At 34.0% G+C, this 23799-nt stretch overlaps 2 protein-coding genes across 4 annotated transcripts in view; both read left to right on the forward strand.

Moving 5' to 3' along the window:
- The window catches only part of LOC124535045 (angiotensin-converting enzyme-like), a 130035-nt gene that overhangs the window by 76055 nt on the left and 30181 nt on the right, over positions 1–23799 (forward strand). The window contains exon 1 of one of the 3 annotated variants that reach the window (XM_047111072.1): positions 21189–21208. The exons of the other annotated variants lie outside the window; for them this stretch is intronic. The gene's annotated coding sequence lies outside the window, so the exon portion shown is untranslated. Of the gene's footprint in view, positions 1–21188; positions 21209–23799 lie in introns of those variants that run through there. 3 annotated transcript variants of the gene reach the window in all.
- LOC124535047 lies at positions 10955–12470 on the forward strand. The gene is made up of 2 exons (XM_047111074.1): positions 10955–11484; positions 12308–12470. Exons 1-2 carry the CDS (start codon positions 10956–10958, stop codon positions 12457–12459), a joined length of 681 nt encoding a protein of 226 aa, XP_046967030.1. The 5' UTR covers position 10955; the 3' UTR covers positions 12460–12470.

A 23799-nucleotide genomic window follows, 5' to 3' on the forward strand; every position in this document is an offset into this window, starting at 1 on the left:
TCGCAACCATTATTACGTTTGTATGTAAGAAATTTCGTTCAACTTTTACTTTCTTGTGACCTTGTTCGCTAATAAGTTATCAAAATGAAAACGACGGCAATTGAAACGATTTGGAACTGTTCACATGTTTGTCAGTGTGTTGGAATTTTTGTTTCATTATTTAATAGCTTGTATCCGTTTAACCTGTCTCTTTGTATACATATTGTACAAATAGGATGATACTCTAGGTAATAGATTGAACAGTGGCACTGTACAATATGTACCAATAATAATACCGCAATACCAATAGTGTCTAAGACGTTATATCCTTGAGCCCGTGGAATTAGTAAAATTGCCCGACATAAGAAAACAGTAATAAAAATATAAAGTGAATGGAATCAAGAGTATTACAGCAAGGAACAATGTTTTTGATTGCAAATTACGTCTGGTGAGTGTTTTCAATTGCGAGGAATATGTATTTCAAAACGATGCCTGATAATTACCAGTATTCGAAGTTTCATGTTTTGTGGAATAACTGCTATCTTCAGTGCTAACGCTATAGAGAGCACCAGCGACAGACGATGTGTGTAAATGTTATCTCTTTAGAGGAAATCATTTGGCGTACCTATTTCCTATAAATGATATCTTTTACGTAAATATCGATACGAACCTCACTCCAAATTACTTCTTCGAATTCATCACGCCATAGTATGTTAGGTACATTGTCGTAGTTGATGAATAAAAATATTTTCCAAACCATAAATTTAAGCGGTTTCCACTTGGACTTTGGTTTAATAGGGGAAATATATTTTACAAAACATTTAACACCCCGTCTTATTGCCTCCACTGGTGACAGGAGGGCTGTTCATTATTCGCTCAGAGTCAAAATACTGCTAGAATTTTTACAACCAATCCACGTGTCGTGGTATTTTGTTCAATAGCCGTTACAGTTTATACATTTTATATGTTTCAACATATAATTTTTTATAAAACTACCAAAGCAGCTTATAAGCCAACAACATTAACAGTAAATATAAGCTGGAAATACAAACATTCCAAATCCTTGGTCGAATCGTCTTAACTGCGTGTCGTAGCGGGCGGAACCCCCCTGGCGAGACGCCAGATATGTGATGATACGCTGAGAACAAGTCGGTTAACTATGAACATTTTTGAACAAAGCACAATTTTATCAGTATTTTGGTATGGGGATACTTCATGAATTATTGTCGGCATATATTTTTATTTAATTGCATGACACATTTGATAACTAAAGAAAGCTATGAGGCTGCCGGCCAAAATGATGACGCTATCTATCGCACTTGATTATTCCGATAGTTTGAGGCCTTGTGATAGTCTGGGCAGGTCCTTTCATCAGTTATTCTACTGGTAAACATCAATATCGTGTCTTCCTTGTTCCTATTTGAAGGTTGATTGAACCGTTGTAATTACAAGCACAAAGGGCCTAAGATTCCATAGTAGATAGAGCAATGTCTTTACGCAGTGGTTATTAAGTGACACGACGTTGCTTCCTAAATAAAATGAAAGCGAATTCTCTAAAAAAGCGTTAAAATTGGATTTCAGAGTCCATTTATTAAGTAATACGCTGCGAATTGGACACTTAAGGGCGTGTAAATGAGTTATCTAACTTTAGGAGACAGTATTACTTCCCTAATTTAAATTTGCAAATCCATTGTCGCCTTTTTCCTCTGCTGCGATTAATTCGTCTTCTTTTTTTAATGAATTAGGTAGGCGGACAGATAAGTCGGTCCTGATGGTCGACAGTAAGACTGGCTAACTCATACTTCAAGACGGAATACAACAATGCTATTGCTGTATAGCGGTAGAATATCTGATGAGTGGGTGGTTCTAGTACTTATCTACCCGGGTTTTCAAAAACCATCGCTACCAAGTTCACCTAATTATAATATTATAAGCTAAGCTTCTATAAAATGTGACAAACAATTTTTTGCTGCTACCCGAATCTTATAAAAGAGCGGTAACAGATGTTTGTAGGAACATTTCCTTGTCGACAGTCCGAGAGGTCGGAACGCTGGTCACGTGAGCCCTTCAATTACTCTCTTGTTTACGTTTATTTCTATTATCGAATTGCTGTGTGTTTTTGTTAAAGTGTTGATTGACATTTTGTTTCCTTAAAATAAATTGTAAGAAATAGAAATATAGTGTTTGTCATATTTGTTATTTTTTTTAATCTTTAACCACTTCTGATCCTTACATCAGAAGTGGGATAAAGAACACCAACGCTGCCCACTTTTTAAAGGAAACAAAATATCACCCTCCACAATCGTATTTTTGTTTGTTTTTCTTTAAAGTCGCATTTCTTTTTTTTGTGTTTTGTGTTTTTTTTTTGTTGTTTTTGTCAAAAATGGTACGTAGTATATCGCGTAGTAGTACTCGGTTTCGTTCGCGAAGTGGCTCGCGCGACCGAAGTCGACACCGTCCACGTTATAATTCGCGTACTCGTACGAATCGATACTCGCGCAAACACTCCCGTTCTCGTGGTAGATCCCGTCGTTCTTCTTTTAGTTCGAGCGATAGTACTAGATCCTCTCAAAGTAAAGTTCGCCATAGTTCACGACATCGCCGTCGCGGTCAACATTCAGAATCACATTTACGTCACCAACGTTATTCCAAAAGACTATCGCGGCGTTCGTTAAGTAACTCTCAGGGTAGTAGACATCGCGAATCTAGGGAACGCACAAACCATACTCGAACTCCTAGTCCGCCCCCAAACAAACATTTGCAACCAAATAATACGAAAACGGTTTCCACCTGTTCTAATGATATACCTCACACATCCATATATAACCTCGCGTCTAATCGGAATAGCTCTAATACGGTCAATTCTCTTCATCAAGATACGTGTCCAGAATCAGCTGGTCGGTGCTCCGACGCATCTTTGCTTGCACAAGCTTTAATAGAAACTCTCAAATCCACTCAACCTATAAGATCACAAAATTATTTTGTGTCTAATTTTGACCCCTCTATAAATAACATCGAAGTGTGGTGCGAAGAAGTTGAACGTGCTAGAGACGCTAATGGATGGACCGACAGCGAATGTTTATCGCGAGTAGCTTCATGTTTGAAAGGGGACGCTAGGTTGTGGCTTAGCGAATGGGTGACCAACGACCGAAGTTGGTCTAATTTCAAGCGTGAATTTAAACCACTTTGCCCTTCAAAATTAGATTACGCTAATATCCTTTACGATGCAATGAATATGACATCCGATAAATATCAAACGTACGCTGAATATGCACGTCGTACTCTTTTACGTTTACGAATCGTTCAGGGACTTAGTGACGAACTAAGGACACTTATTGTTATTCGGGGTATCGATAGCCCTCAGGTTCGTGCGGCTGCTGCAAACGCGAATTTAACCCCAGACAACCTCGTTTCCTTTCTCTCTATTTACACTAAGCCAAATAAAGACAAGCCTAAGTTCCCTTTAAAGAAACCCCAATTACAAAAGCGTGGATATACTTCTAACATTAATTGTTTTGTGTGTGGCCAACGAGGTCACTTAAGTCGAAATTGTTCAAAAAAATTAAAATCTGTAACTAGTTCGCCGGTTCAACGCAATACTAACATTTGTAATTTTTGTAAGAAACCGGGACACAACGAAGATGTTTGTTTCGCGAAAACGCGTTCAGAACCGCGTAATTACCGTAATGTTAATCTCTGCTCCGATCGATCTACCTCGGACGTACCAAACCACGACATAACCACCGCTGTGGTAGAAGGTATTCCCATGGATGTTCTCATAGATAGTGGTGCTCTAAATGTCTCATTAATTTCTTACGATGTTCTTAAGCACATTCCATGTCAACAAAAAACAACTCGTTGTATACTAAAAGGTATAAGCGACACCGAAATAGTTGCCACTTCGTTTGTTACGGTCACAGTTGAATTTAGAGACATTAGCATTGAAGTGGATCTGGTTGTAGTGCCTTCCATTTATATGAATACGCCCATCATTATCGGGACTGATGTTCTTAACCGTGACGGGGTGACATACATACGCACAAAAGACGAACAGTATCTCACGCGTTCAGATAAACCATCATCTTGCATAAATACAATCACAGTTGAAAACCTCGATCAAATAAATACACCCCTTCAGGGTTCTGACCGTATTGCCTTGCATTCCGTAATTGCCGAGTTTTCTGAATATTTAATTTCCGGTACTGCCGCGACTACTGTAAAAACAGGGGAAATGGAAATCAAACTTACAAGCACTACCCCTGTAGTATATCGTCCATACAAACTCTCTTACGCGGAAAAATTGAAGGTTAGAGAGGTTACAAATGATCTTTTGAACAAGGGTATAATTCGAAGATCTAAATCCGAATACGCAAGTCCAATTATTTTAGTTAAAAAGCGAGACGGTTCGGATCGATTATGCGTGGATTTTAGAGCTCTCAACCGAATCACGGTTAAAGATCGATACCCATTACCCCTAATTGACGATCACATTGATAGGTTAGGGAATCACAAATACTTCTCTAGTCTTGACATGGCCACTGGTTTTCACCAGATACCCATAAAAAAAGAATGCATCCATTTAACGGGGTTTGTGACACCGGAAGACCATTTTGAATATGTCAAAATGCCATTTGGTTTAGCCAATTCACCTATAGTCTATCAGCGTATCATCAACGATACCTTACGTGACTGTATTAACGAAGGAAACGTATTGGTTTACGTGGACGATGTGCTCCTTTTGAGTAATTCGGTATCAGAAGGCATACAGTTACTTCGTAAAGTACTGTACACACTTACACAGGCCGGTTTTTCCATTAACCTTAAAAAATGTTCCTTTTTAGTAACCGAGGTAGAGTATTTAGGCAGGCTTATTAGCCAAGGTCAGGTGAGACCGAGCCCTAGAAAAATAGATGCTCTCTTGAATACATCACCACCTAACAATGTGAAGCAGGTTCGACAACTTCTTGGGCTTGCCGGTTACTTCCGCAGGTACATAAAGGGATACGCCATTAAAACTGCTCCTATAGCACGCCTGACAAGAAAGGGTATTGACTTTCAATGGAGTGTCGAGTGCGAAGCAATTCGTCAAGAATTAATTACTCATTTGACTTCAGAACCAGTGCTCACAATTTTCAATCCTCAGCTTCCAACTGAAGTACATACAGATGCGAGCAGTGTTGGCTATGGAGCAGTGCTATTACAAACCCATCCGGATGGTAAGAAACATGTAGTGTCATATTTCAGCAAGGTGACCCAAGGTGCTGAGTGTAAGTACCATTCATATGAGCTTGAGACGCTTGCTGTTGTTAAAGGGCTTCAACACTTCCGACACTATTTAGTTGGCATCAAATTTGTAGTTGTTACCGACTGTAACGCTTTAAAGTCCACAGAAAAGAAGAAAGATCTTGTGCCTCGTGTAGCGCGCTGGTGGATATATCTTCAGGACTTCGATTTCTCCATCGAGTATCGCAAGGGAGAAATGTTGCCTCACGTGGACTACTTGAGTCGTAATCCAGCCGGTACTGTCAATTATATTTCTAGGCCTCGCAACTGGGCACAAATAGCTCAAGCAGCTGACAATGAAACACAAGACCTTCTTCACAATCACAATCCACGTACGGTGCTATATCGTTTGTGCTATATAAAATAATCCCTAATTCCTTATAAAAGTGTTATTGGAAGTGACTTTTTTATTTCATGTTGTTTAATAAGTATTAGAGTATAATTGTGCTTGTTTTTAATAATATACAAAGACACAGTATAATAAAAAATATTTAAAATACTAAAACAATCACAGTAATTACATTGAAGTGCATACTATTTGAAGAGAACGCGTAAGTACGCGATATACGCGGCGCTTACGACTTTTTGGGCGCGAGCTTTTATCGAAGAACAAGGTAAATTGAATACGCTGTGTTAACTTATTAAAGCTTACCTACATTTATTTAAAATTGAATAGAATGGAGTGTAAACATTGCTCATGCTTATTGAAAGTTGAAGAATCTATTAAATGTACTGCTTGCTTAAATATATATCATCATGGCTGCGTGGGAATTTCGCTTGCGGACTTTAAAAAGATTCTACCAATGAATAAAGCTAAATGGAAATGTCCAAGTTGTAAACAGACCAAAAAAAATAATAATATAAGTCCCATTACACCTAATGTCGAAACCAATTTAGATCTTGCACAGCCCTATTTGAACTTGAATACTAAATCTATAATAGACCACTTTGATGAACGTTTCACTCATTTAAATTCATCTATTGAATCATTTAAAAGTTTCATAACCAATGAGTTTAAAAAAGTTACCGAAACTGTAAACGAATGGACAAAAAAAATTAAGCTCGTTGAATCATCAATTGATATGGTCATGGATCAAGTTAATAATTTTGACAAGGAAGTTACAAAAATACATAACATCGAATTGGAGTTAAATGAGCTAAAGAATTCTATGAAAGATTTAAAAGATAGCCATTACAAGAATGAACAATGGGTTCGACGTTCAAATATCCAAATTAGTGGAGTTCCCCAAAAGAAAGGCGAAAACCTTATACAGTTAATAAAGGTGCTCGCTGATAAGTGCAATTTCCCTTTGGACCCGCTTACTGACATTGACTTTATCACAAGAGTAGCGACTAAGAATGATTCCAATGACATCAGGCCTAAACCAATTATTTTAAAAATGCAAGCTCGTTACAAAAAAGACGATTTTTTGTCATCACTTCGAAAATTAAAAACTATAAGAGCTTGCGATATAGGATTCTCAGGAATGCAAAATCAAATTTACGTTAATGATCACCTTTCTACTCGCAATAAAAGTTTATTCAATGAGGCAAAGCGAAAGTCAAGGGAGAAGGGTTATTTGTTTTGTTGGGTACGTAACTGCACGATTATGGTTAGACGCACAGAAAGCTCGCCTGTCCTACACATCACTTCTCAAGATTGTTTAAAAAAAATCGTATAAGTGCGAAATTGTTTTATTTAAAACATAAGTTTCAAGTGTCTAATTTTATTTTGTTAGTATTTTTTCATAACTTTACTTTTTTAGTTAATGTCCATTTTCATGACCTTTTTAGTTATTATTTTATTGTTAGTGTTGTATTTTCTTTTATGATTTTATTCGTTTTATCTGAGCAGCGTTCATTGCGGGAATCATTTATTTATGACTTATTAGAAATAGAAACTATGAAGGAATTTTTATTACAGATATGTAATGTATACAATTATTATTTGTGTTTTAAGTATTCAACATGTTCTTAAATATTTTTTATCAAAACGTCCGAGGTTTACGGACTAAAACTAATCAATTTTATAAAAATGTGCTTAATTGCGATTATGACATTATATGCCTAACAGAAACTTGGCTTTTACCTGGAATCTTTGACAGTGAATTATTTGATGCTCGATATAATGTTTATCGTAACGACCGAGATTACGAGCAGTTAGAAATGACAAAGGGAGGTGGTACTCTGATAGCGGTCCGTCGCGAAATTGATGTTGATGTGAGAAATGTTCAGTTGCCTAATTTTTCTAGTGCTGAAGTCACTTATATAAAAATTATAACTAAACACGGTATTATTAGGAAAATTTTGCATCTTTTTTGTTGTTACTTTCCACAGAATATTTCTCAAATGGATTCACAGCTTAATTTTTTTGAATTTATATCTGATTTGACTATAGAAAATTCACAAGATGATATAATTATTACAGGCGATTTTAATATACGAGATGCTGTTTGGTCATTAAATAATAATAATTCAATTTATATTTTAAATCCCTCGGAATGTCTCCTTGTACATAACATATTTGTTTTTATGAATTTTACTGGATTAAAACAATTAAATTATATTCTTAACTTAAATAACAGGCTCTTAGACTTAGTACTTTCCAATCTGAATTGTAACATATCTCGTGTGGACCCTTTATCAGAACCTGAAGATGAACATCATCCTTCCCTTTGTATTGAAGTTGATATGAATACCATTGAGCGAAATTTAAATCCAGCTATTCGAGTTGTACGTCGCTTTCACAGCGCTGATTATGATAAAATTAATTCTGAATTAGCAAAAGTTAACTGGCAACACGAATTTAAAAACAAAGATGTTAGTCAGGCAGTTGATACGTTCTATCTCATCGTAAATCACATTATAGAGACATTTGTCCCGTCTAAGTGTATAAATGAAAGCAATAAATATCCACGCTGGTTTACGCGACCCTTGATAAAATTAATTAATAAAAAATTAAAATTCCACAAAAAATGGAAAATTTATGGCCAACAAAGCGATTATAACAAGTTCTCTGAATTGAGACTACAATCAAAAAACTTAGAAGGAACGTGTTATAATGAGTTTTTGGAACGAGCAGAGAATAATATTCGTTTTAGCTCAAAACAGTTTTGGTCCTATATAAAGACTAAAAAAGATCATACATCTGTACCTAATGTAATGTATTTTAACTGTCAAGTTGGATCCAATGGACACGATATAGCAAATATGTTTAATTCTTATTTTCATTCAGTTTTTGAAGATAATAGTGGAAATCAAGCAATGGATCACTATACTACTAGCGCAAATCAGACTATTATCAGCTCCATCGAGATTGTTGACAAAAAAGTAGAACGATATTTATCGAACATAGACACATCCAAGGGTTATGGTCCAGATGGAATACATCCCATTTTCTTAAAAAACTGCAGTAAAGTGTTATGTGTGCCTTTAACCATGCTTTTCAAAAAATCTTTGGACACTGGATTATTACCAACTATTTGGAAAAAATCTTTAATTACGCCGATTTATAAGTCTGGAAATAAAAACGATATAAAAAACTATCGCGGTATTTCTAAATTGTCAGTTATTCCAAAACTTTTTGAAAAGATTGTCTATGATACGATATTTCCATTATTAAGGCCCCTACTTACCTGTAACCAACATGGTTTTATTAATAAGCGATCCACTGAGTCCAATCTGTGTGAGTTCTTGCATACAGTATTGAGTGCTATGGAAGCTGGTTTCCAGGTAGATGTCGTATACACTGATTACTCGAAAGCATTTGATAAGATATCGCACAACTTGTTATTACAAAAACTTAACAACATCGGTATACATGGTGACCTTCTACGTTGGCTTACATCTTATCTCCGCGAAAGATCTCAAGCCGTTGCTATTAAAGGATATACGTCTAGTTTTATTCCTGTAACATCGGGTGTACCGCAAGGTTCTCACCTTGGCCCTTTACTTTTTAACATTTTTATTAATGACGTAACTAATTGTTTCAAAAATTCTCAAGTTTTATTATACGCTGATGACACTAAAATTTTTAAGATAATAAAAAATAATCAAGACTGTTTTCATTTACAAGAGGATTTAAATAAATTAGGACAATATTGCATTGCTAATAATTTGCAGCTTAATGTTGATAAGTGTTGTGTAATTACATTTTCGAGAAAAAAAGAACAAATAATTTTTGACTACTCCATATTTAATACTAAATTAAAAAGGGTAACCGAGGTGAGAGACCTTGGGGTACAACTAGACAACAAACTCATATTCGATAAGCATATTGAGAAAATAGTGATGAAGTCATATAAAATGCTCGGATTTATCTTTCGGCAAGGGGCAGATTTTAAAAATATTCAAACCTTTGTAATTTTGTACAATGCTTTCGTTAGATCACATTTAGAGTATGCGTCAACTGTTTGGAATCCACAATATGCAAAATACGTCAACTTAATTGAAAATACACAAAACAAATTTATCAGGAGGTTGCGATACAAATTTACTTTTCCTGACTCTGTCTTTTTGCCACTTGAAGAACGTAGAGAACAAAGAGACCAAATGTTTCTTTACAAAATATTAAATAATTTAATTGATTCTCCATATCTGCTCAGTAAGATTTTATTTAAATGTCCTCGTTTTAACGCTCGCTCTCAGGATACTTTTTCAATACCTATTTGTAAAACTAATTATTTCAAAAATTCTTTTATCCTAAGATCTTGTAATAGTCATAATAGAAAATACAACCACATTGATCTGTTTAAAAATAGTTTAAGTAAATTATATAATCTTGTGAAAAATACTTATTAGTAATTAACCATAACCATATTTCATCACGTTAAAATTTTTCTTTGTCATAAATAGTTATATTTTATGTAACATCAAAATTAGTCCACTTCCCTGTTAAAACAGTAGTGGAAACTTAACTGGCATAAGTGTTAAAATATGATTATTATATTAAGTTGTTATATACGATATGCTGTATGTTTTCCCTAATAAATAAATAAAAAAAAAAAAAATAAATAAATAAAAAAAAAAAAAAAAAAAAGCTTCGAGATGGCAGCCTTGATACAAATCGGTATGTAGCTCGCAACGATCTCCTTTACTATAAATATGTACCGGTGGGTGAGGAGCCTCGTCTCCTTTGCTTCATCCCAAAGGGGAATCGTCTAAGCCTACTTCGAATATTTCACGATGAGCACGAACATATTGGAGCCGAGAAAACCATGGATCTGATATTGAAACATTTTTGGTTCCCTGGACTCAAGCAGTTCGTTGATAAGTACGTTGCCCACTGTTTAGTATGCCTATCAAAAAAACGCGTACCACGAAATCCATTGCAGCCTATTACGTCGTGGGAAAAGCCAGAGGTACCTTTTCAAACTATTCATATGGACGCATTAGGTCCACTGCCGGTGTCTAAAGGATATAAATTCATAATGGTGATGGTTGATGCTTTTTCGAAGTACTGCTTGTTGTATCCCATTTCGCGACAGGATGTAGAGGAGCTCAAAAACGTTGTCAAAAAATCAATTTCTTTATTTGGTGTACCAAAGCTTATAATTACTGACAAAGGACGTATGTTCGAATCGACCGAATTTGCAAAATGGATCAACGAACTCGGATGTGATCTACACCATATAACACCCGAAATGCATCATGCCAATGGACAAGTCGAGAGGTACATTCGCACAGTATTAAATATGATTCGGATTCAGGTCAACTATAGAAATGCTTCATGGTCGGATACTCTATGGAAGATTCAACTAGTTCTAAATATAACTAAACAGAAGACAATTCGATCTTCTCCACTAAATATCCTGATCGGAACTGAAACAAGCACTCCGGTTATCCGTGCCTTGGTACGTGATGTAGCCCTTGATACAACATCGCCTAATCGGGAAGCCTTTCGAGAAATGTCACGAAACAGAGTTCGTACATTGCTTAAGGACAACCAGGCCAAACAGGACAACCGTGTAAATAAAAACAGACACGAGCCACGAAAGTTTAACCTTGATGATTTTGTTTTTGTTATCAAGTTTTCACAGGTCACTGGAAAGCTCGACCCAGGCATGCGCGGTCCATACAAAGTCGTGAAGATCTTGCCGAGTGGACGCTATGAACTAAAACTTCTTAGCGGTGGTTATGGCAAGACGACCCAAGCGGCAGCACAATACATGATACCATGGCGGGGCGAATGGTGCCCTGAGACATGTGCTGCGTTTTTTGAAAGTAAGCAATTTTAATACCCTGTCCTTAATGATTCGTAATTTCGTGGATTTGCTCGTCTCAATCAAAAGTTGGTATTAGTTAAAATTAAACAATTAAAATAATCAAATCCGTCGCTCAAACACATTTTGTTTAAATATTTTTGATTTAGATGAGCAATGAAACACATCATTAAGTTTGCTTATGAGTCACAGATGCAGATGGTCTGATAAGGAAGCTAAATACAGTCTTCCTCATCACGGCATCCTCGGGCGTTGGTTCTGTTAACCAAGGCGTCCTCGGGCGTTGGTTTTGCTAATCAAGGCGTCCACGAGTTCTGGTTTTTATTAACCAGGGTACTATGGCGTTGACTGTGTTTACAAAGTCGTTGGTAAACGTCTACACATGTCAAGTCGCATTGTGCGTCGAGTATTATCATTCTCGAGTCGCACTGGCGTCGACCGCTTTGGTGTCGAGTCGCCTCATGCGTTGACATATTGTTGTCAAGTCGCATTGGCGTTGGCAATTTTATTGTCAAGTCGCCAGGGGCCCGTAGCATGTTTGCTAGGCGGGCAGTCGCGTTGTTTGCGACACTGTTGCAGGTGGCAATTTTCTGCAACAAATCCAGATCCCAGCCATGTATTAGAACATTTGAATACACCAAATTTTAAGTGCAAAAAGAGAGACGTCTCTATAGGTTGTGATGTATGAAAGCTTGGTAATGTCAGAGGTTTAGTGAGTGACGAATGAATTAAGTGACTGTTGTGTGAAAGGGGCATACTCGAGATTGAATGGAAATGATGCACTCTCTGAGCAATTAGATCTAATTCTTTAATTCTGTTTTTAGGCGAAAATGAAAACTCCAACCAGGCGAGTTCGGTCGATACTTCATCCGAACTACCCGTGGATGAAAATCTGAAGGCAGGAACATCAAATACCGAGGTTGCTGGCTGTAGCACTACGGTCGAGGGCGACCTACAGTCAGGAGAGGCCGTATAAGCTAAGCTTCTATAAAATGTGACAAACAATTTTTTGCTGCTACCCGAATCTTATAAAAGAGCGGTAACAGATGTTTGTAGGAACATTTCCTTGTCGACAGTCCGAGAGGTCGGAACGCTGGTCACGTGAGCCCTTCAATTACTCTCTTGTTTACGTTTATTTCTATTATCGAATTGCTGTGTGTTTTTGTTAAAGTGTTGATTGACATTTTGTTTCCTTAAAATAAATTGTAAGAAATAGAAATATAGTGTTTGTCATATTTGTTATTTTTTTTAATCTTTAACCACTTCTGATCCTTACAATATGATATATTGTATAATTTATCGTTGTATGTTATAGAATCATTAGATAATATAAAACAAAGTCGCTTACCGCTGTCTGTCCCTACGTATGTATGTCTTTAAAACTACATAGCGGATTTTGATGCGTTTTTTTATTAGATAGAGTGATTCGAGAGAAAGGCTTTTGTATATAATACATGGATTGTTTTTAATATAGGAAGGAAACACTGATTACGAAAGAAAAACTGTGAACGTTGTAAGTTATTCCGTAGAATATTTACCGTCAGCATTGCACTCGTGCGAAGCCGGGACGGGTCACTAGTAATTATATAAATTACAGATAATAATAATAATTATATTCGCATTTTATCTATATATTGATGGCCAAAAAAAAATCATTCACTCTAAATTTTTTTTAAGTGCCGCATACATTGTGTAGTAATATATTATAACAAAACATCTTACATATAATGTGAACTAAGCTAAGTTATGGACTTTTCTGCGGGTAAATTATAACGGCGGATTGCGAACTCCACTGCGGGATATAAATCCTACAATATTACTGGCGTTTGAGCAGACACTGAAACAACGTACAAGTTGTCTCTGTGAAATGAATTGTATTAATTTCGTTGATATCCATGTTGGATCTTATAACTGTCTGGCTTCAATTGTTTTTAATAATAGGTTATGTTGTTAAAAGAGATTTCTAGCACTGATATTTCTCTTCACTGAAAATGAATAAATATATCACTAATAATAATTGTCATAAAATAACTACAGGCACAGGGCACATAACATCTTAGTTCCCAAGGTTGTTGGCATATTGACGATTTAAGGAATAGTTAAATATATATATTATATATTTAACCATAAAAGTTAATAACTCGCACTCTATTAGTGTATTGTGTTCTAATGGTTTATAAGTTATAGCAATATATTGTAGTTATATTTCCGTTTAATCCAAATCTTTATTCCAATAAATAGTGTGTTTCTCATGTAAGTGACTTTTTTGTATTTTTTTTTTGTGAATTGTAAAGATCTTTAAACATACTAACTAACAAAGCACTATTTAATTAAAGTAATAATTATCACATCAGTCGAGATGTCCAAGAGACCAGCACACTCAGAACAAAAGTGGGCCGTACTGGAAAATATCGAGAGGAAACCCGTTTGGGTCGGATACAAAACCACGCGCCACATATGTATCATATGCATTAAAGCAGTGTGGTTGGTTACACTACAAGCCCTTTCCTCAGAAGACTCTTAGCCCATCTGTGAGATATTTACAAGTTATCACATTTATTATTTTTATAAATTACGTCGATAACCTATATTTTAATAATACGAACTAATTTTCGTCTCTTACTTTGAACAGTTATATTCTGAGTACAGTATAATCGATTCATAATATCATCGTTGTTGAACACTTTTGCTAATACGCTATATCGATTTCAATTTTCTTTAAATGGTTTCAGTTTGTAGAAAACTTATTCAGTGACGTTAAAAACTTCGTTTCAAATTTAAGCAGATGCAATACTTCCGAGTGTGTATTGGTGTTATATATAACGGACCAGCATGTCCGAGCCCGTTTTTAAAAAACATGACGTCAGCATAGCTGACGTCATGTTTTTGACACTAAATGCGAGCGAAGCCGCGTCTGACTACTAGTAAAAAATAAATTTTGCAACTCCTTTATATACTTATGTGATTTTATTTTATACTATAAGGAATGTTTTAAAAAAAAGAACATTAACATTTTATATTAATATGACACACATTTTATCTTATATGTTCAAACCATAACGCCATCAACTCGCATTACTTAGTATTTTTAAGAAAAGATCCAATTAAGAATTAAAAATGATATCCTTAGTACGTGCAAGACGTGAGTCCGGTAAATGGAGGCGTTTTTACGAACTGGCGGAGCATCAACTTAATTAGTTGGTTCTATTACTTTCCAAGGAAAACTATTCGTAGTAACAGCTGATATTCCCGAGAGATTTTCTTACCGAATTAAAAATTTAATTTTTTTTATGCTATAGGTTGGCGGACGAGAATATGGGCCACCTGATGGTAAGTGGTCACCACCGCCCATTGACTCTGGCGCTGTGAGAAACATTTAGCATTCCTTTCCTTGGGAACTAAGTCGCTATGTCTCTTGTGCCTGTAGTAACACTGGCTCTCTCACCCTTCAAACCGGAACACAACAATACTGAGTATTGTTGTTTGGCGGTAGAATATCTGAGTGTAGATGAGTGAGTGGTACCTATCCAGAGAGGGTTGCACAAAGCCCTACCACCAAATAATCATTGTGATAACGTTTTAGAAAACCGGTCAGCATATCAATTAAGAGCGAAAAATATTCAGACACTCTGATATAAAACCATTAATGTTTCTAATGTACGAGTATAAGTATCAATGAATATTAAAAGCCCTTTGAGATATAGCAGACTCTATTAGTTATCAATTTTAAGAAACAGACTCGCATTTTGCTTATGATATCATGTGAAATAAATAACCTGACCTCGAGATCATTGGGTAGGTTGGCAATGAAGATATTGCTTACATATAGGGTTGCCAGATTTAGTCTTTACGTGTGTGCTCGGAATAATATTTTTAGGTCAGACATTAGATAGAGGTTTTGTCTGTTTATTATGCTGACTATACCACACACTATTTAACTCATGGCTATTACATTTATTATTATGTTATAGATATTCTTTAAAGTATTTCAGACTATAAAAAGTACTTATTTCATATAAAAAGTTCGAAATATGGGGCGCTTAATTATACATACCAAATAAATAATATATTTATACACACTTAGATACAATCATATGTTCTAAATAAATATACATTTTTGGGCATAGTAATTCTAGTTAAAATATCCATAGCGAAAACAAGTTATTCGCGATCTTTAATAATTAATTTGTCTTTCAAACTTTATTGCCACTTTAAACTGGGAAGTTAGCATTGTTCTTAATTTGTTTTAATTAAACAGAACAGCGCTTTACCTGGTAATTTTGCCGAGGTATGTTAAGTAACTTTAGTTTGTACTTAGGTAACACGGCTGTGCTACAGTTGTGGCTTAATTTTGTGGAAAAGAAAAATAGATATTTAGTAATAATCTGGTTACTGGAACTCTAGTAGACTGTATTGTTTATTTAACATTTAATTACTTTAAATATCGATTAAAAAAAAAACTTTTACTCGTAGTTTGAATCTATGAAAGCATTTCGAGATTGCTTCGAATGTGCAATAGTTGTTTAAAATTTCTAAGTTGTTTTTCGCCAAGAACAACTAAGAAAAATTGTTCTTCATTTTCACATGAAATAGCACAGCAACAGCTATATATTTAGATAAATAAACATATTTGTATATTGTTACTTTTAAAAGAATACTTGCAATACTCCACAATTATTGAATTCTGATATTTCTATTTATCCCACTACTTAAGCTTAAAGCTTGTGTATGAGGGACGACGACAATTGCTCTACGACTCAGGGTAATGCAACTTACATCGCTAGTGGCCCTTAAACCATTGCGGTATGGACGCTTTTGATTGATTGACTATCATGATTGAGCTTTTTCGTACAAACCAAACAAATTGCATATTATTTTCTTTTAAATATTAAAACTATCTGAATGTATTAAGTTTGTAAAAAGAAGTTCAGATCGATTTGTTCGAAAAAAACACATAATTTCTTAAAAAAAAAAGACATTTTCCCGTAATGGTTTTTATAACAACAAGCAGATACTATCGCTACTAAGAATAAACTTACCAACTACTATAAAATGAATAAAATAAGCTGTTCATGATAGCTAAGTATTCTTTAGATAAATAATGAAGAGAAAATATCTCATTTCAAAGCTTTAATATTTATTAATATTCGATGTAAAATCATAATACAATACAGTGTTAGTTCGTAAACAAACAAATATATACAAAGCTATTGTTACATCCGTGTACTACACGTTGTTCTATAATAAGCGTTGCGACTGCATTCATAACTGCAAATAGTAAGTTTTGGGCTAATGAGATGCGAGAACAAACGATAAATTTAAACGTTTAACGTAACATTCTGAACAAAACCGACGTGAATTCCGACATTGAATAAAATAATGCTTATTTTAGGAATCTACGTTATTTTTTTGTGTAACGTTCCAAAACTCTTGGTATATGTATGTTTTACTTTCATACTTTATGTATATTTGACTTGATAACGCTCCGAAGTTAAGGAAATTGTTAAAACAAAAAAATGTAATGTATTTATAAATATGAAGCCTTTTGTAAACGTTCAAATTAAAATAAATATCATATGTTGAAAAACAAACGCAATTAACTGTACTATCGAAATAACAAAGTTGTATATTATAATGATGTATAATCACTAAATGTGTCAAATTAATTGTTTAAATATAGCCAAATTACATAATTATCCATTTCACAGCCCAAAATAAATTAATAAGCTGATGACACGTGAAATTTTAATAGGGCTAATTTTTTTGCAATCTGTATCGAAGTATATAGTAATTCTAACGATATTATGTTCTATAGTAATGATGTTGAAAATATACAGGCGTAATGCGCGAACGAGAGTAATGACTTTGAGATATCTGATATTCATTTTGAACAATACAAACAAGTTATAGCAGTGTCTTTGACTTGGCAACCTTCCAATAGTTCTGGAAAGGCAGTACTGAAGTCAACAAAAAGAATTCGTTCGGTAGTAAAGCGAAGAATTACAATATAGTTCCCCTTTTGTTTACGTCTTTTAAGCGTAGTCCCCTATAATATATTTGCGCTATTAAAATAGAAAAGGTTCGTGCCGGAATTCCCTTTTTTGTTGTTGAATCAGCTTCATCTCGGTGTCTCCAGAAATATGACTATATTTACACGTGTTTCATATTCAACTAGGTTTCTTTATTTCCTATTTGACGAATCAAAATTTGGTTTAAGTAAGATTTTTTGTAACTGTTAAAATATGTTATTCGCAGGTCGCACTCTCAAGGACTGCAGATATCCACTGATGAGCTTCATGCTCTCTTGCCACCTATAGCTAAAATATATATATTTAACTGGTAGTTTTAGACTTAGCATGGTTTATTGGTTGTCCGCCATGTGTAAAAAAGTAGCCTCCTTGGAGATTCATTCTAATTTTCATCAAATAGGTTTCATTGGTTTGACCTGAAAGACAGATAGAAAAAGTTACTTTTGCATTTATAATATCTTTATAGATATAATCGGCGATTTCTTTGGAATGAATCATTAAAAGTAAATACATCTAAACTCGAATGTTATTCTGGTCTGTATTATTTTGCGTTCATTAACAATTTGCTTTTATTGATTAATACTAGTGCAATTCTAGTCATCAATTTGTCTGTTAAAGATTTTGTAATAAAAATGAGTGCAATCCGATATCGAACTGCTATGAAAAATTCACATTCGCTTTAAAAGAGTTAGCGGTCAGAGGGATCGGAAATGAGTTCCGTGATTACTATTCATCCATTTTCTTGTCTGCAGTTTCGATATATAACTTCGAAGTAATTTCTTGTCTGCATTTAACTCCACACTTATAATAGATGATTTTTTGTTTTAAATAGGTAGAAGCACTGACAAATTGATCACCTTGTATTAAGTGGTAATTATATAACGTACATTGACACTGCAAGGAATATTAATTACCCTTTGCGTCACCCAGGCACCACTAACCTTGAGAATTATTATTTTATGACCTTTGTTCCTGTAGTTATACGGGCTTACTATTATATAATTTATAATAATCGTTGCTTTGCGATATTTAATCGAATGTCACATAATCAACAATAATATTCCAGGTAAGACAGAGGAAATTAAACTATCTATAATAAAAATTATAAAATACTAACCATGCCTGCGACTTAATGCGCGTTCGAATTAAACAAAATATGTAATTCTAAAATAAAAGTAGCCTAAGTTACCCACCCTTATTAGAACAGTTGGCACAAAAAGATAGATATACAGCCAAAAATTGTAAAAAATAATAATAATATTAAACAGACACCAGTTTTATTATATGTATACTGTAAAGTAATAAATTAATCGCATTTTACTCTCATTTTAACTAAAGTAGCCTTTAAAAGCAAGAATATAAGTGTTTTATTTGCTTTAAGATTTACTACGTAACGATATAATTTAAAAAGTAACGTATTTTTAAATAAAAGTCACTGTATTTCCGCACCATTGCAGGTTCTGCATTTCTGTCTATTGAAAAAGTTTTTAGTGATTTTTTTGTTCGCCACTACAATAGGGCAATTAAATTCAAGATTTTTTTTTTTCGTTTTAGTCAACGACACGAACTCGGTAAATTTAAAGTGTAGTCGCAAAGGCTTCGAATGAAATAAAAAAAAAGTATGATTTCGGTTCAACAAATTTGCTATCACACCAAAAACCCGGAATAGGAATTGTCCACGGACATTTTTAATTATGCCTTTTCATAAATTCAAATCATTTGTAAAAAATCCATTGGGAAAGAAGCATTTACCTATTAATACTTGTAGACTTCCATGCAGGATATATAACATATATATAAAATTGTATTCAACTAACATGACTGTATTTTTAAATGTTAAAAAAGAACTACTGAGTTTCACCGGTTCTTCTCGGTAGAATCTACTTTCCAAACCAGTGATAGCATTTAATATTTGATTTTGATTTTGTTAAAATATATATTGGCGTGGAAGTCATGATTATTTTGTATATTATTGAATTATTGATAGTCAATTGGAGTTTGAACAGTGGTAATAACTAGTATTTAAAATAAGCGCAGAGTGAGTAGAAATAATTGATCTCGTCTAATACCAATGAGTGAAAACAGCAATCACTCAATCATTTGTACTATGACTTCAATTCGTGTTTTTTGATTAATTTCGTGCTTGCGATAAAGGAACACAACGACAGATAAACTGCACTAACATAAAATTCCCGACACAGTTAGAAATCCAGATACGAACTGAAAACTGAATAAAAACTTTTATTTTTATGCCACGTATTCAAAAAATCTAAAACACTGAACCGAAGTCAGTTCAGTCAGTTCAACAAAGAAATACATTTAAAGGCCATACAAATATACGAATAGTTTTCTATAATATTATGTGTTTATTACATTTATTTGAAAATATAATAATAAAATTCGTTCAAAAGCTCGTTAGGCAAATGACACTCAAGAGAAGAGCGCTTTCGTAATGTTATTAGTGTTTAACGTCGGTGCTTTCGATGTTTGTGTTTCGTAAATTGAACTCTTCGTAATGTATAAGAATGAAATAAAATTCAATGTATCTTAATATCTAAATAAAATGTAGTGTACTTTACAAATCGTGGGAAAACGGTATCGATTAAATGATGGCTAAAGTATTCTTTATTCAACTGTTTCATTTGACCATCAATAAGTAAGTGTAATGCTTCTCTATATTGGATAAAGTAATTCGAGTTTAAGTTTTAAGGAAGATACCTAAGCGTGGCTCATACGTAAAAAAATGCCTTATAAGATAGATTTTGAAGTCCCGTGTGCATTCCCCATTTCGATACAAATTTAATATGTTATGTGTGGTTAATCGTGATAACTTGGTGTACTGTAGTTGGTTTTTCTCAGTTACCAATATAATAAAACGCTAAGGTCTAATGAGATAATAGTTATATTATCTTACTAATACTTATGACCTTTCTAATTAAGCAAGATCATACTTCAAATCTAAAACATATTATTTTAAATGCTGTCTAAAATACAGAGCATTTTTTGTTGTTATAAGATAAATAGTATCTTAGTTCAAGCAAGAAAAAACAAATAAGTTGGATCAAAGTAGTGATTCGAGTCGAATTAAAATTGGTCTAATATAATATCGAAGGAAACTCACGGCGTATTCGACTAATCTCATTCCAATTTGTAAGTAGAAGGATTTTGTGAGGGTACCTCACTTAATATTATTGAGCGTATCTAGAAAGCTTTCAAGGTATTCTCGATAATATTAAAGCCGCATTGAGTTCATCGGAAACTATTGCTTGATTTTTAACCGACTTTAAAAGAAGGTTCTCAATTCAGGTTTTATTTTTGATATTCATGTTACTTTAAAAATGTTTAATAGTTATTACCTCAGATTGCTGACTTATCTAACTAAGCAAACATTATCAATTGGTACCATTCAAATTTGTAAAAAAGGGGCAAAAATATCGACATTTATTTATGTATATATTATATTCTTTATATTATTTTATTCCAACCAGAACAGAGATTTATCTTTTCGATCTATGACGTCAATTGAAATAAAAAAAGTTAAGAAAATAATATTGGATACGATATACTTACTTGATAGAGCTTTATGTACGCCCTGTTACCTTAGCACCAATACTCATTACATATTCTACCACGAAACTACAACAGTTTTGATTTGTTTTTTTTTTTGTTTAGAAATTTTGTGATCCGGTTTGAAGGGTAAGTTGGCCAATATAAAACATAACATAATTCCCAAGGTTGGTGCGCATTATTGATTAAATGAATGATTGATTTTTCATTCGGCTTCAATTTATTTGGCGTAAGATGGCTACTTGCCATCAGTTGACCCATTTACCAGTCCGCCTCAAACTTTATAAAAATTAAATTACATTCCTGAAATATAACAAGAAGCGCTTTGTAGATGTTATTTATTTAATAATGGAACAAAAAATATCATGACAATTTTTCTCCTTCAATGCACCCATGTAATCTATATTGAGACAAATCGAGCGCGCTCGAATTCGGTCGTCCGTCTTACCGGCTTTAATTTATTATACTATGTAACCTACAGGTTGGATAATTGTGCATAATTGAACAAAATTTGATATTGGAACAGAATAATGTAGAAAGTCGGATTTTGGATTATGTATCTTGTAGGGTTGAAGGCAAGGATAATACAAGCATATCTAAAAATGAAGTGAATTTCACAGAGTTATTAATGAGATAAATTAAAAAATTAACACCAGACAGAGTACAAAGAGGTGAAAATTGGAGGAGGATATTTGATTATGATTTTTGTGCAAGACGGCACTCGACTATCTCGCTTGTATTAAAATATAGCCTTTGAAGCATTAAAGTCTTTTCACTAAAGTAGGTGTCATTTTTGTGTACAATTTAAAATTATTAATAGATCACCAACCTTTACTTAAGTATTTTCTCCTACCTAATCATTGAAATAAGTCGAACTACAAGTAATATCAACAATCGTATTTCTCTGAAGTCAAACGTTTTAATACTTTAAAAAATAACATTTTTCCTTTTATAAATAGTCAGCTTTTTGACAAAAAAATGTCCGTTCTTTTCTCATACCAAAAACTAAAATAATTAGGCATGCTTACACATGACTTTAAGAATCGTATAAGAAGATTAAATTAAATGCAACAACACTTATTCAGAACTGGAAAGAAGTGGTGTTGCATTCAAAATTCCACCGATTAAAAAAAAATAAACAAATACCAAAGAGCATTTCAACAGAATGGTTTATGAATAACTCATCACAACACAGTCATTAGCTAATGAAACATCACCTATTAAATTTTCCACCTCATATTCGTGCGTTTACTAAACGTGCGATGAATTAAATCGGAGAACGTTATTACTTATTAGAATAAATTGGCTGGAATTTAAATGGATTTTATCTAATTTGTTTTTGATCCCTCAATTTTGATCGTCAATTTAGGAATTCGCTGTACGTATTTTATGAACAGCTACAATAAATAAAAATTCGCCTATTTCATTTATAGATCGTTTAACATGTCTAAGTTAATATAAACCATTGTTTTTTTACATAAGTACTAAATGGCTCTCCCGCGGAACTTCGGGTTTATTCAAAAGATTTCTCAGGAATTTCGAAAACAATTTCATTTGGTTTTTCTTTTTTTTTTTATAAAGCCGTAGTATCGCTCTCTAACCAGCCAGTAACTTTTGTTCCGCTTCCTAAAATTAATACTTTGTTAAAATGCTTAATAATTTAAGTAAATTACAATGAAGAATCCTTCATAATTTTCCGCACATCGACGGCTGGAGCTCTTGAAAATGAGGATTTTTTCATGCAGATATATAATCATCATCGTCCTATAATCCTATATCACTGGGGCAAAAATCGGCTGACGCCATTAATAAACATATAATAAAGTCTAATATCATACAGATATATTTTCATGCAGATATATAATCATCATCGTCCTATAATCCTATATCACTGGGGCAAAAATCGGCTGACGCCATTAATAAACATATAATAAAGTCTAATAGACCGGGAGATGATAATGACAAAATATTTGGTCATTTGTACCAGTATGGCGGTATTTTTACGTACAATTGCATCCAAATAACGAGAATATAATGATGCCATGATGTAAAAAATGATTTTACGTGTTTTACAGTCGTATTTTAAAAAGGTGTTAAATAAATCAGTATTTCAAGTATGGCAGCACTTTTCCCCCCACTAAAAGTATGGGAAAAATAATAACGGTCACATTTTGTCAAATACTTTCCAAAAATTCAAATGCAATACTGGTACAAATCGTTTGGCGAAAGTAAAAAAAATTACTCCTTTGCTGTGGTATGGCGGCCATTGGTAACTCTCGGAAAAGTATGGCAAGGTGATTTTCGTGTATGGCTACTTGACGAAGATATGCTATCCAAAAATTAGCGTGGTACAAATGGTTGAATTGTTTTATTAAAATTAACGTATTCGCGTCGGTATGGCGGACTGTAAGCCACACCCGAGAAGTATGGCATTACGCCATACGCCGCCTACCTCTTTTTTTTCGACTATCTGAAAATACAATCATTTTTGTGGAACAAATCGTTCGACACTCGTTATTTTTCTTATGCATTCGATTAATGGCCACGCGATTGGGCCGCCTGTGCGAGCGCTATGACCATGATTTTCCTTTTTGTCTTTACGTAATTAGACCCCTGAAGAACCGCCATACTGGTACAAATGACCAAATATTTTGTCATTATCATCTCCCGGTCTATAATATCAAACATTCCAATGTTGCAGATACCGACTAAATTCTTAA

This window comes from Vanessa cardui, chromosome 14 (assembly GCF_905220365.1).
Source record: "Vanessa cardui chromosome 14, ilVanCard2.1, whole genome shotgun sequence".
In the NCBI taxonomy this organism is placed as follows: domain Eukaryota; kingdom Metazoa; phylum Arthropoda; class Insecta; order Lepidoptera; family Nymphalidae; genus Vanessa; species Vanessa cardui.